The following is a 14443-nucleotide window of genomic DNA, read 5'->3' on the forward strand; positions in this document are numbered from 1 at the left end:
TTGACTGCTTTCAGTGAACAGCCAGACTGCTAAAAAAAACAAACTAAACCAAACCAAAGAAAGGCTGAGCTGGAAGAACTGACCACTCCCCTTTCATTGTACAAGTATTTTTTATTAAAACCTGAAAGCCTTTTGCCTGAGGCAGTATATGTTTGTTGTAATCAAATGGGCCCTAAAACCCTTCAAACCTAGACTTTTTGGAATCATTGCTTTTACGACTTCTCTGGGAAAAAAAAGCCAAAAACAGCATGACCTTGTTAAAGGAGATGCATTGTCACACATTAACTCTGATCTTTCTCCACAAATGCTGCCAGATTTACTGAGTTTTTCCAACAATTGCTGTTTTTATACCTGATGAAGGTACAACAATTAAACTTGTTGGACTATAACCTGGAGTTGTGTGATTTTTATCTTTGTCCACCCCAGTCCAACACTGGCTCCTCCACATCATAATCTAATCAAGCAGAGCCATCATGGAAAAGGAAATTGTGTCTGACTAATTTATTAGACTTTTGCAAACAAGTCTCAGCCAGAGTGGATACGGGGAACCAGTTGATGTGTTATATTTGGACTTCCAGAGGTGTTTGACAAGATATCTCACAAAAGGTTAAGTCATAAGATAACAGCCCACAGATTTGGAAGTGGTATATTGGACTGGTTAGAGAATTGCCTCATGGATAGGAAACCATGAGTGAAGACAGAGGTCTTTTCTAGGTTGGTGAACCACGATCAGTGGGGTTCCCCTGGGACGGCAAGTGTTTACAATATCTATCAATGACTTGGAGGGAGGAAGTAAATGTTCTTTAGCCAATTTTACAGATTATACTAAATATGGTGGAAAAGCATGTTGTGAAAGGGATACAAATGGTTTACAGAGAGATAGGTTGAGTGAGTGGACAAAAACAAATTGACAAAGAACGTATGGTGCAGTAAAGTTTAGAAGGAAGAACAAAAGAATAATATCATTTAAATGCAGACAAACTGTGAAAGCAATTGATGAGGAAACCCAATGGAATGTTGATGCTTATTTCAAAAGAGTTGTAGTATATGAGTAGGGAATTCTTACTGTAACTGGGCAAGGTACTGGTGAGACCATATCTAAAGTATTGTGTGAAGTTTTGGTCTTCTTAGTTAAGGAACGATATCATTTCAGTGTAGGTAGTTCAGAGCACTAGGGTGATCTGTGGTATGAAGGGATATTCTTCTGAACAAAGGGTTCAGAGGGTTATTACTCTACTCACTCGAATTTAGAAAAATGTGAGGTGACCTCATGAAAACATATAAGACTCTTAATGGGCTAAATGCTGAGAGGATGTATCCCTTCATGGGAGCATCTAGGACCAGAGGGCATAGTTTCAATGTAAAGGGTATCAAATTAATACTGAAATATGGATGAGTTTCTTCTGTCAGAGGATTCTGTGTCTTTGGAACTCTTTGCCCAGAGAGCTGTGTGGACCAGAGTCCTTGCGTATATTTAAGGCTGAGAGAGGTAGATTCTTGATTAGTACAGAACTCGAAGGCACAGGGAAAATGCAGGAAAATGGACGTGAGGAATGTTGGATCAGCCATGATATTACTGAATGGTGGATCAGGCTCTGGGGGCTTACTCTTCTTCCTTTTTCATATCTTATGGACCTCACTTCTATCACCTTCTCTGGCAGAGTTCCAAGTCTCCAAAGCAAGATTAATTGACAAGAGAGGAGGAAGGGACAAGAACATCCAAGGAGACAAGCCACATTATCTCTCTAGGGGAAGATCAGGTTTCCTTACATCGGCCTAAGGGAAGAACAAAGGCAGTTGACCAGCAGCGACCATCATAAAAGGGCACAGGACCACTATGACGTGGTACTGCTCCATACTATACAGTAACACTCAGATGGGTAGAGTGGTCTCATCTATCGTGGGTTGTATATTTCTTTTCTTTGCCTAATTAGGTAGTGTTGAAACTTTATTGCTGGAACAGCACAGCAGGTCAGGCAGCATCCAAGGAACAGGAGATTCGACGTTTCGGGCACAGGCCCTTCTTCAGGAATGTTCAAGAATTCTTCAAGAATTAGGTAGTGTACCATATCTAAATTGCTGACTCTCAATTAGGAAAGTATGATGATACACCCCCTAATTCAAATGTCAAATCAAGGTCTAATTAGGTCAGATTGATTGCCAGATTCTATCTTACATGAGAATAAGGGTAAGTACTTTCCACAGAGGTCACAGGTTTGGTTAAAAGTGCCTGTTCAGAACTTTGCTACAAAGGTTTTTTTTTTCTTTTCCTCTAATGGTATGATATCATGAGTGCAATTATACATACACAGATTGATAGTGGCCAGATTTTATGACAGCATCCTAACTCTTGCATTGGGAACACACACACACACAGTAACATTTATTCCTATATCAATATTATTAAAGTGGATGTTTAGGTCAATATTGTTGTATAATTGCTTTAACAGTCGTGTTACTTTAAGAACTGGAAATGCAGAGAGGCCAAGAACCAGAATGAAACTGCATACATAGTTACGTGCTACTAAAAGTTGCAGTCTAAGTTGTCAAAGAAATCTGTGTTACTTATGAATAAACAAGAATATACAAAATTACCAACAGTGCTGGGAATCTTTCTTCCAAAAAAAACAAGTGGTGTCATCTTGAAACTGGCTTGAACCTTGCCAATTCACCCCTGATACCATGTGACTTCACCTTTTGTACCAGTCTGCCATGAAGGACCTTCACTGCCTGAATGAGCGATGTAAACTGATTCAATGATAACTTGCAAAAGGGAAATGGAAATGTACATGAACAGAAAGAAAATTAAAGGGCTGTGGGGAAAGACTAGGAAAGTGGAATCAGTTGAATAATTTTTTCAGAGATTACTCAAGTACAATTGACTGAATGATCTTCTTTTATGTTGAATGATGATATGATTCTATATTTGACAGATGAAAACATTCTTTGTGACACCAGGAGCTTATCTAAACAATTGGTGTATGGTATTTGGAGCACAAACTAACATGCTAATGTCACACAGTTACTAAAGCAATCCAAAAGACAAAGCAAATTTGCCACAAGGAACTGTTTTGGGAGCACTGCTGTTTGTCATTTTTATAAATGATTTAGGCGCAGGCATAGGTGGATAGATTAGTAAATTTGCAGACGACACTAAAGTCAGTGGAGTAGTGGACAGTTTGGAAGAATGTTACAGGTTGCAGGGGGACTTGGATAAACTGCAGAATTAGGCTGAGAGGTGGCAAATGGAGTTCAATGCTGCTAAATGTGAGATGATGCACTTTGGGAGGAATAACAGGAAGGCAGAGTACTGGGTCAATGGAAAGATTCTTGGTAGTGTGGATGTGCAGAGGGATCTTGGAGTCCATGTGCATAGATCCCTGAAAGTTGCCACCCAGGTGGATAGTGATGTTAAGAAGGCATACAGTGTGTCAGGTTTCATTGGTAGAGGGATTGAGTTCTGGAACCGCAATATCATGCTGTAACTATACAAAATGCTGGTGCGGCCACACTTGGAATATTGTGTACAGTTCTGGTCGCCCCATTACAGAAAGGATGTGGAAGCATTGCAAAATGTGCAGAGGAGATTTACCAGGATGCTGCCTGGTCTAGAGGGAAGGCTGAGGGACTTGGTCTGTTCTCATTGGAGAGACGGCATCTAAGGGGGGATTTGATAGAGACATACAAGATGATCAGAGGATTAGATAGGGTAGACAGTGAAAGACTTTTTCCTAGGATGATGACGTGAGCTTGTACGAGAGCACACAACTACAAATTGAGGGGTGATAGATTTAAGATAGATGTCAGAGGCAGGTTCTTTACGCAGAGAGTGGTAAGGGCGTGGAATGCCCTACCTGCTAATGTAGTCAACTCAGCCACATTAGGGAGATTTACACAATCCTTAGATAAGCACATGGATGATTTTGGGATAGTATAGGGGGATGAGCTGAGAATAGTTCACAGGTTGGCGCAACATCGAGGGCCGAAGGGCCTGTTCTGTGCTGTATTGTTCTATGTTCTATCTTCTAAATTGAAGAGAAGAAATAGACAACAGTGAAAAGATTGTGTCATGACCATACGGGAGTTAGGGTGAGATAGCTGTATATGAAGTTAAACACAGAAAGAGATACATTTACAGAAGCAGAATTAAGTCTACGTTTTATCATTAATCATGTCCTGGGAGATCAATTGCATATTGTAATGCTCTTGTATAAGAAAGCTGCAACTCAGCTGATACATCAACAAGCAATATAATTGCAGATCAGCTAGTGACAATCATACAAATGACAGAACAACAAACAGTTTAGTGGAGATGATATTTATCAATAAAAAGAAACAAACCACCATCTCGGAATGGTACAATTCTTACCTGCAGGTTGAAGGCCACACTTTCGTACTTGACAGTATTCCCATCTTGTTTCTGGGTCAGTGGTGTAACACCAGGGCTCCTTTTCATTATCTGGATTTCTGCAATAATTACGTTCTAGTCCTCTGAAAAACAGTAGTTTTGTTATCAATCAGAAAGAAATATTATACTGTTTTGAGTGTGTGACAAACTTCATCTCATGTACAGAATATATGAAAGTCTGGAGTGTCAAATCCTGATTGGAATTGGCAAAGTTGCACAGATTGAGAACAAATCATCAATCAATCTCAGATGGTCCATACAAATGAATTAAAACTTAATCCCACATCAGGGAGTAGGGCAGAAAACACTTTAAGCCAAGGGCTACTGACATTTACTTACTTGCAGGGGTAGTTCTCTGGAGTTCTTGAATGCACGTGTGGTGTCTGAGTATCCCATCTTTGACAGATTCTACCAGAAACAGTTGTCCTTTCAGTCCCACGATACTTCTGACCCTTGCCTGTGTAACAGACTGTCTCTTCTTCAACAGCAGGAGGCTCTTCATCTTCAAAAGGCATAAAACAATTATCTTAATATTGAGGGCATGTACAGTTATGTTAATGTGCATGTAAGATGGTAGGATAACATGGGTAAACGAGTTTCTAGCTTTCTGAAAAAGGACATGGAGCATGAGAAGGGAAAGGTGGCTGGCTGAAGTGGGAATGAGTGAGCAGTACTGAGGCATTCTGGGTTATAAATTCCAATATCAATTCCACAATGAGCCTCACCCACACCCCTGAGCACAGAAAAATAGATTACCCAATCAGATGCCTGACTGTGGCCAATCCCCTAAACTAATATGGGAGGCAGCTCTTGACATACTGTGCCAGGACACCTTAACAGATACGTGCCTCCATGGACTTCAGTGAAATACGTGCCCCTAAGACTTTGACACAAGGCTACTCGCTCTCTGCATGTCTTGTGCATTTGCCATGTAAGCTGCTGGCACATAGTGCAAGTGTAAGACTGGTGCAGCACACTGGATACACCAAGACGTACACCTCCTTGACTAATGACTACTGAACTTAGAGCACTCTGTCAGCGTATTGGAAAGCTGTCATGATGGTCATGAGGAGTTGGCGAATGACAGATGCCCATGCCCACAGCTGAAGAGTGCACGTGGCTGGTGCCTATGGGTCATGTCCTGTGATGCTGTTTTGTTATACACAGCATGGAAATCCATCAGAGCAAGTGGCAAGCTGAATCTGCCAGGTCCCTGCTCTTTGGTTTCAAATTTTCTTGACTATAACTTGTTTACTGTGTTTAGTAACATGTACAGCTGAGATGAGTTGGAACGTCAACAAAGTCTTTATCAAGCCACTTAATTGGGAACGTATTGAGTCATATAGAATGGAAACAGACCTTTGGTCCAACCAATCCATGCTGACCATAATCCCAAAATAAACGAGTCTCACCTGCCTGTGCTTAGCCTCCAAACATTTCCTCATTGTGTACTTATCGACAAATCTTTTAAACATTGTAATTCATCCACTACTGCCTCAGGAGGTTCATTACACACATAAACCACTCTCTGTGGAAAAAATGTTGCCCCTCACGTCTTTTAAAATCTTTCTTCTCTCACCTTAAAAATATGCCGCCGTAGTCTTGAAATCCCCTAACCTAGAGAAAGGACACCTGCCATTCACCATATCTATACCCTCATGATTTTATAAACCCCTATAAGGTTACCCCTCAACCTCCTAGAGGTGAGGGCAGAACTGCCCAAAAAAAAATCCAGCTTAAAAATAACACATGACAGACTTGCTGCTGCCTAGCAAGAAACTTGTCACATCACTTATCAAAACCTTAAAAGTTGGAGTGAGAGTCTTCTGATGTTGAGCTGAAAATGTGTTGCTGGAAAAGCGCAGCCTGTCAGGCAGCATCCAAGGAGCAGGAGAATCGACATTTCGGGCATGAACCCTTCTTCAGGAATGAGGAAGGTGTGCCAAGCAGGCTAAGATAAAAGGTAGGGAGGAGGGACTTGGGGGAGGGGCATTGGAAATGCGATAGGTAAGAGCTTCTGGTCAGAGGAGATGACCTGGGGTGTGCAGTGAGAGAGGGACTCACTGAAATCCTTGTAGAGGGAGGAAGAGAGCTTCTTCAAGGAAGGCATCCTTGTAAGAGGATTCGCAGTAGGTTAAAATCTTCTAGGAGAAAGTGAGGACTCCAGATGTTGGAGATCCTCTTCTGATGTTGAGATGGGGTTTGCCAAACTTCTCATCTGATTCTCCCAAGAGGGGAGGACAAAGAACAGCATGGCTATAAATGGCAGAGGAATCAATTAGAAGGGTAACAGATAGGCACTTCTGCAAACGCAAAGGACACCCCAGGGTGGTATGTTGCTCCCTGGTGCCACGGTCAGGGATGAATGTTGGCCCTTTGCTGTTTGTGATATTTAGAAACAATCTAGACTTGAATGTAGGAGGATTGATCAATAAATTCAAGGTGAGGTGGTAATTACAGCCCTAGATTACAGAATGATATAAATGGTCTGGTCTGAAGAGCTGCTCAGTGACGAATGGAATTTGATCCTGAAAGGTGTGAGGTAATGCAGTTTGAGAGGATGTACAAGGCAAGGGACTGCATATTGAATGATGGAATCCTAGGAAGCACCAAGGATTGAAGGACTTCGGTGTGAGTTCTTCATATCCGAGAATGTTGAGCCTGAAGTCTTAACTGCTACAGAAGGTGCTTGAGGCCAAAACATTATGTGTTTTTAAGAAGGCAATGTATATAGTCTTGTGGCTAAAGGAATCAATGGATATTGGGATGGCACTGAGCTTGATGATTAGCCATGATCATAATGAATGGAAAGCAGGCTTGAGGGGATGAATAGTCTATTCATGCTCCAATCTTTTATGTTTCTATATTTCTATTCATGTCCACAGGTCCTTTAAGGTAGTGGGACAGGTAGATAAAACGATTAAGAAAACATTTCCAATATTTCCTTTTATTAGCCGAGACACAGTGTTTAAGAGTAGCGAGGTGATGTTAGAACTACATAAAGTGTTGGTTAGACCAAAGCTAGGGTATTGTGTGAAAATCTGGAATCTACATAATCGGAGAAGTGTGACTGCATTGGAGATACTGCAGAGAATCCCACACAGGCTGTTAGTGGAACAAACCAGCTGAGGCCACAGGAAACTAAAGTCACACAGATCAGGAAGAAAAGACACATCCTTCAGCAGAGATGTTAGAAAGTTTAAAATAGAATTTTAAAGGGATAGGTCACAATATATGATGTGTCATTTGGAGTATTTATGAGCCATGTGGCATCTTTGCATGTTCTTTGTTTCATTTCTAGAAGAGAGCAGTAAATAAAATCAAGTCCTGGTCAAGGACAACGGATATATAAGATAATGAATAAGCACACAGACAGATAATCATGCATAAATAGTTTCTATGGAAACAACAAGTTTAAAAATGGAAATTTAAATTTAATGAAAACCTGATAGTCCAACAACATTTATTTTATAGAGTCATAGAGATGTACAGTATGGAAACAGACCCTTCAGTCCAACCTATCCATGCTGACCAGATATCTTAATTTGGAATTGTTTGAGATGTGCAATGTCTATAGAAATTTCACAAGTTACTTTATGCTGAGTGTAAATAAATGTGCAAGAAATGTTAATGCCTGAAATCGAATAGAAATGTTTGATTTCTGCTTTAAGGGTACTGCAAGAATACTTGTTTGGAAAGTAAAGGTTCCCCATAAGTTTCGAAATGAGATAGAACAGTAATAGTGTAGTGCCCCAGTTAGAAGAGAAGTTAGAAATAATTTTTAAGAAGTTATTTTGAGAGCCTGAGATAATTTATCACAGCTTAATTTGATTGAATATGTCAGTTTTGTATTTATGTAGATTATAGTGAAAGGAAAGTGCAGATGAGACCAGTATGTTTAGGATAAAGTTTGGCTTGCTGTAATTAAAAGTTTGAGAATGATAATCGGAATAGAAAGGAATATCTAGCTTGAATACAGTTTAAAAAAAAGAGAACTGCATGATCTTTTAAGTCCATTTTATTTGGTAGTAAAGCATTTATACTAAATGCTAGTAACAATTTTGCAAGAGAATGTGATTCAGTGAAGCAACCTGTAGATGGGCAATACCATAAAGTTAACCAGTGACCATCCACTCTTCAGGAGTGTGAAATGAAGAAATAGAAACTTGAAAACAAATTAAAATGTTTATTGCAGATACCACACTCAATATACGACCGCACTTAGTAGGCTAACACTTATAATATACGTCCTTAGACAAGTACATGATTATATGGTAGCATGGAGTCCACAGTGGATGTATCATCTTAGGGAGGGGGACATGTACAGCAATTAAGAAATGAGCAGAAGCTGCTAGATTATAATTATAGGCAGTGGCCATAAAGGTAAAAATGCTCCAGAAGGGAACAGATCTCATTCAAGTAGATAACCATGAACAGATGGGGTAGGTAAGAGGCAGTACAGGACATCAGCATTGTCAATTGTGCTAGAGGAGCTGAATATGGTAGATTTACACAGATATACTGAAGAGGAGGAAGAATTGCTTTGAGAAGAACAATGTGTACTAAAAGGCACCAGCGGTGTCTAGCAGAAAGAGAAAAGGGTGATATCACCACACTCATTCAGCATAACTTCATGAAAATATACCATGGAAATTCACACCAGGGGAGGGAAGCCATGTTGGTAAGTTGTTAAGGATAAGCAGATGCTGTGGTGACAAGGAATGGGAAGAGACATAATAAAACATTGTTAGAGCTGTTGCTATGTGTCCAGCCTAATCCAGGAAGACGAGTCAAAGTCCACATCTTGTATCATAGATTCATAAAGCATGGAAACAGATCATTCCATTGAACTCATCTGCACTGACCAGATATCCCAATCTGACCTAGTCCCACTTGTCAGCATTTAAACCATAACCCTCAAAACTCTTCCTATTCATGTACTCATCCAGTTGCCTTTTCAATATTCCCTTTACCACATCCTGTGGCTTACATGTGCCATCCTCTGCATGAAAAAGTTACTCCTCAGGTCCTTTTTAATTGTTGCCCCCCTTTCCTTAAACCTATGCCCTCTAGTTTTGGACTTCCCCCCTAGGAAAAAGATCTTAGTTATTCATCCGATCTGTGCCCCTCATGATAATATAAACTTTGATATGGCTACTTCTCAGCCTCTGATACTCCCGGGAACAAAAGCCCCTGCCTATTTAGCGTCCCTAGATAATTCAAATCCTCCAGTCCTGGCAACATCCTTGTGAATCTTTTCTGCACCCCTTTAAATTTAACCACATCCTTCCTAAAGAAGGGCAATCACTAAATGACATTAGAAAGCAATATCAATTCTGTCTGGTCCTTTGGGAAAAAATTCAATCATGTTTGTCCAATATGAGTTTCGCTACATAAAATCATACAGACTGGTAATCATATATTTTCAAAATGGCAGTTAATTTTATTTCAGATTAGTGTCTCCACAATATTCCCAATCATTGTCAGTTGACAGGCTGGTCTGTATTTGCATGGTGCTTCTTCTCTTTGGAGAGGATGTGAGGGAAATTAGCTTTGTGTTGAAACTGCCAACTACTTCTTAACTGTAAGTAGGGAAGGTGTGAGGATCAGAATACCTGATAAGAACAAAGAGCAAAGCAGGTGCCGATTGCAAGAGCAGATGCTTGTAGGCAGTTTCTCCTACAAGGATCCTTTGAGCCATGGATAGAGGTAAAGGGGGAGGTGTGGGTGCTGGTTTTACACCTCATCTGGTGGCGAGGGATGATGCAGGGAGTGGAGGGTGGGTTGATGGGGGAGTATGGACATAACAGGGGAGTCACGGAGGGAATGGTCTCTGCTGAATGCTGATAGGGGTGAGGAGGGAAATATATTTCTGGTGGTGGGGTCTGACGGTAGGTAGTGGAAATTCCAGAGGATGGTGCATTGTATCCGGAGATTGGTGCACTGGAAGGTGAGAACCGGGGGACTCTATCCGTGTTGCAGTTGGAGGGGTGGAGTTCAAGGGCGGAGGTGCAGGAAGTGGAGGAGATGCACTGGAGGGCATCTTTGACCTTGTGGGAGGGGAAAGAAGTAGGAGGCCATCTGGGATGTTCAGGTACTGCTCCTGGGAGACAGAGGATTTGGGAGTATGAGGTCATGTTTTTACAATGACGAGGATGTGGGGGTTGGTGTAGTCCAGGTAGCTGTGGGAGCGGGTGGGTTTAAGGTAGATGTCCGTGTTGAGTCGGTTGCCTGAAATAGAGACGGAGAGGTCCAGGTAGAGGAGGGAGGTGTCCGAGATGGTCCAGGTGAATTTGAGATCAGGGTGGAAGGTGTTTGTGAATTCAATAAATTGTCCAACCTCCTTGTGGAATCATTGATGTAATGGAGGAAAAGGTTGGGAATGGTGCCAATGTAACTACGGAAGTTGAACTGTTCCACGTATCCAATAAAAACACAGGCATAGCTGGGACCCATGCGTGTGCGCATGGCTGCCACTTTGGTCTGAAAGAAGTGGCAGGTTTTGAAGAAGCAGTTGTTCAGAGTGAGGAGCAGTCCAGGCGATTGGATGAGCGTGTCAGTGGAGGGGTATTGGTTGGGTCGATCAGGGTGGAAGGTGTTTGTGAAGTCGATGAATTGTCCAACCTCCTTGTGGAGGCATGAGGTGGCGCCGATACAATCATTGACGTAATGGAGGAAAAGGTTGGGAATGGTGCCAATGTAACTACGGAAGTTGAACTGTTCCACGTATCCAACAAAAACACAGGCATAGCTGGGACCCATGCGTGTGCGCATGGCTGTCACTTTGGTCTGAAAGAAGTGGCAGGTTTTGAAGAAGAAGTTGTTCAGAGTGAGGAGCAGTCCAGGCGATTGGATGAGCGTGTCAGTGGAGGGGTATTGGTTGGGTCGGTGAGTGAGGAAGAAACAGAGGATCAGGAGGCCTTCGCCATGGTGGATGGACATGTACAGCGATTAGATGCCATGGTGAAGATGAAGTGTTGGGTGCTGGGGAAATGAAATTCATGGAGGAGGTGGAGGGTATGGGCGGTATTCTGAATATATGTTTCAGAGAAAATCTCTGGGACACATCACCAAACAATCCCACTGCCCTGTGACCGACTACTTCAACTCCCCCTCCCACACTGCCAAGGACATGCAAGTCCTGGGCCTCCTCCACTGCCAAACTCGAGCCACCCGACGCCTGGAGGAAAAATGCCTCAGCTTCCACCTTCTAACCACATGGCATCAACGTTGATTTCACCAGTTTCCTCATCTCCCCTCCCCCCATCTCATCTCAGATCCAACCCTTCAACTCAGCGCCACCCTCTTGAGCAGTCCCACCTGTCCATCTTCCTTCCCATCTATCTGCTGCAACTTGTCACCATCACCCCCCACCTTTATCTGCCTATGGCATTCCAAGCAATCTCTCCCCCAGCCCCACCCCCTCTCCTATTTATCTCTCAGCTCATCCACTCCTAAACATTCCCGATGAAGGGCTTATGCCCGAACCATCGACTCTGCTGCTCCTGGGTTACTGCCTCTCCTGCTGTGCTTTTCCAAAGTCACACTTTCCATCTTTGATTGGAAAGTGACACACAGCACAGGGAAACAATTTTAAAAATTGGCCACAAATCAGGATTTTCTGCTTGTCTCCACAGGACCAAGTCATAGGTCTCTAAATTTGTTTCCTTTGAACCAGAAAGATTGAAACACGCTAAGCTATGTGTTCTCACCAACAACCACTGGTCCCAGCTGATGTATTAAGTGAAGGCTTGGGTGCAGTCAGCAACTGCAAAAAATCACACAGAAATAAAATTTCTCAGTGAACATCTTCCTAGCAAGAGGATCAAGGTTTCTGGTAGAGTAAAGGAGACGAGAGTGTTGGTGGTAGTGAGCTCCAGCATCAGTTTTGGCTCAAGGATAATGTTCTCACCTCTGAGTCAGGTGTTTGAAAGAATACCTCCAAATCTAGGCTGACATAAAATACAGTAATGAGGGAGTGCTGCATTTGAGATGGTTCCTTTATTTCAAAGTGACATTAAATTACACCAGAGTTGTGTTCTGGTGGATCCTTCAGTCAACACCAGTGAAACAGTTTAATTATTCATGCACCTTATTTGTAGATCTGGATGGGTACATGAATAGGAAGGGCTTAGACGGATATGGTTCAAATGTTGACGAATGGAATATCTGGTTGATGCAGATGAGTTTGATCAAAGGACCTGTTTCCATGCTTTATGAATCTATGACTTTTATTTTGATTTGGTCCTGGGATTTGGGCATGGCTAGCTAGGTATTTTTAATTAACGTGGTCAGCAATATTGTTACACACCTCTGGAGTAAGGTGAGACTTGAACCTGGGTTTCCTGGCCCAAAGGTAGGGACACTGTCACTGTGCCACAAGGACAGAGAGGTCAGTGATTGATCATTACTGGACCACAATATTGGAGCAAACAGGAGATAAGAATTGAAACCTTTTAACGAGATGACGTACTTGTCATTTTTCCTACAGTGCTTCTGACTAGAGCTATCTTGGACTTTTAAAAATATTACTATAGACTCCTTTATGGAAATCTGACAGGGCTGACGTCTAATATCTCATCTGATAGTATCTCCAATAGCATTTCCTCCAAGGTGTGAATGTAACATATTTTAGGTTACCAGAAAGTGATTTCCACACATTGGATTGATTCAGTCAAGCACCGGTTCCTAAAAGTGAAATAGCATTGTTTGAACAGACACTAAAGGACATGTGTGATGACATGGAGAAACTTACCACAACGTGGAATATTGCAGAATGCCCATCGCTTTTGGATGTCAGTTGTAAAACACCATGGTCTGGGTTCTCCATCAGGATTGCGACAGTAGTTCTCCTCGAGATATTTATCTGGAAAACTGAAGGTCATTAGTTTTACATTGGGCTCAAAAATTTTGATAGTAAATAGTTGATGTGCTTGTAAGTCTTGCAAGGTGCATTCAGGAGAATACTGTTGACAGAAATGTCTTTATTTTCCAATATTGCTTAGGTACAACAACCACATTTTGGATTTTACAGGGCATTTTGTATGGTTAGGGGTTTCATAAGTGTGTTATCAGAAAAGAATCAACATCAAGTCACAAGGAAATACAAAACTAGGTTATGTGGTCAATACCTTGGTCAAACTGGTAAGTCTTAAAGGAAGGCAGAAAAGGAAATATAGGTAGAGAAGTTTTAAGATGAAAGGTATGAATCTAGGCTGTTGAAGGCATAGCTGTTTAAGAAAGATAAAATTAATGTGCAAGAGACCAGAATTTCTTCATTTGGAATTCATTCATAATTATTTTAGTTTATGGCTCCCCCACAGGGTTTGAAGCAAAATCTTGCCTTAAACTTCTTTCTTAAACTTCTAATTTCAAAATGAGAATATGATGAAGGCTCTTTAACAGTAGACTAAAATAACTTAGATTGATGCTGTTTTTAGGAATGGGGCTGAGTTAGCGGGCAGTCAATGAAAGCATTTTCAACACCCCCACAACCACCTCATCTCCAATTCCTGATGCAACCATTTTGAATTGAAGGAAGAGGCTTAGTGACATAACAGCAGCAAAACTCTAGCATCAGCATGCTCCTCGCATTCTTAATGTTGCTACAACATTCCCATTTCAGTCTTATTGCTACAAAAGACCTGCTCCAACCTGCTCCAACTGTGATGGAAATCCATTCCTACCTCGATTGCTGGCAAACTGGTCTCCAGAAACTTCCACACACCCCACCCTCCCTAGCACAACCCGAGCAAAATCATTTTCTGCTGCTTCTACTACTTCTACTTTGGTGTAGTGGAAAAATATTTAATGGGATATCTGGTTTAACTATCTATTTAATGGTCTGATGAGTTAAACAGAGAAATTAGGTTCCTCTCACAATAGTTCTTAGGGACAGGTTGATGTAATGTATTCCATACTCTGGAACACATAGCCACAATGCACATCCAAGCATCCCTCATTTTGCATTTGTGGAGCAGGTGGCAACATCTGGTGTGTTTCAACACATTTGGTGAGTCTACTGTGTGAGCCAGG

At 41.7% G+C, this 14443-nt stretch overlaps 1 protein-coding gene across 1 annotated transcript in view; it reads right to left on the bottom strand.

Moving 5' to 3' along the window:
* Positions 1-14443, bottom strand: part of plg (plasminogen) — an 81543-nt gene that overhangs the window by 38936 nt on the left and 28164 nt on the right. Inside the window, exons 7-9 of the mRNA XM_043696295.1 lie at positions 13164-13282; positions 4748-4910; positions 4370-4491 (exon numbers count right to left, since the gene is read on the bottom strand). Of these exons, the coding sequence (XP_043552230.1) occupies positions 4370-4491; positions 4748-4910; positions 13164-13282 (404 nt within the window). The remainder of the gene's footprint in view (positions 1-4369; positions 4492-4747; positions 4911-13163; positions 13283-14443) is intronic.

This window comes from Chiloscyllium plagiosum, chromosome 9, assembly GCF_004010195.1.
Source record: "Chiloscyllium plagiosum isolate BGI_BamShark_2017 chromosome 9, ASM401019v2, whole genome shotgun sequence".
NCBI classification, from domain to species: domain Eukaryota; kingdom Metazoa; phylum Chordata; class Chondrichthyes; order Orectolobiformes; family Hemiscylliidae; genus Chiloscyllium; species Chiloscyllium plagiosum.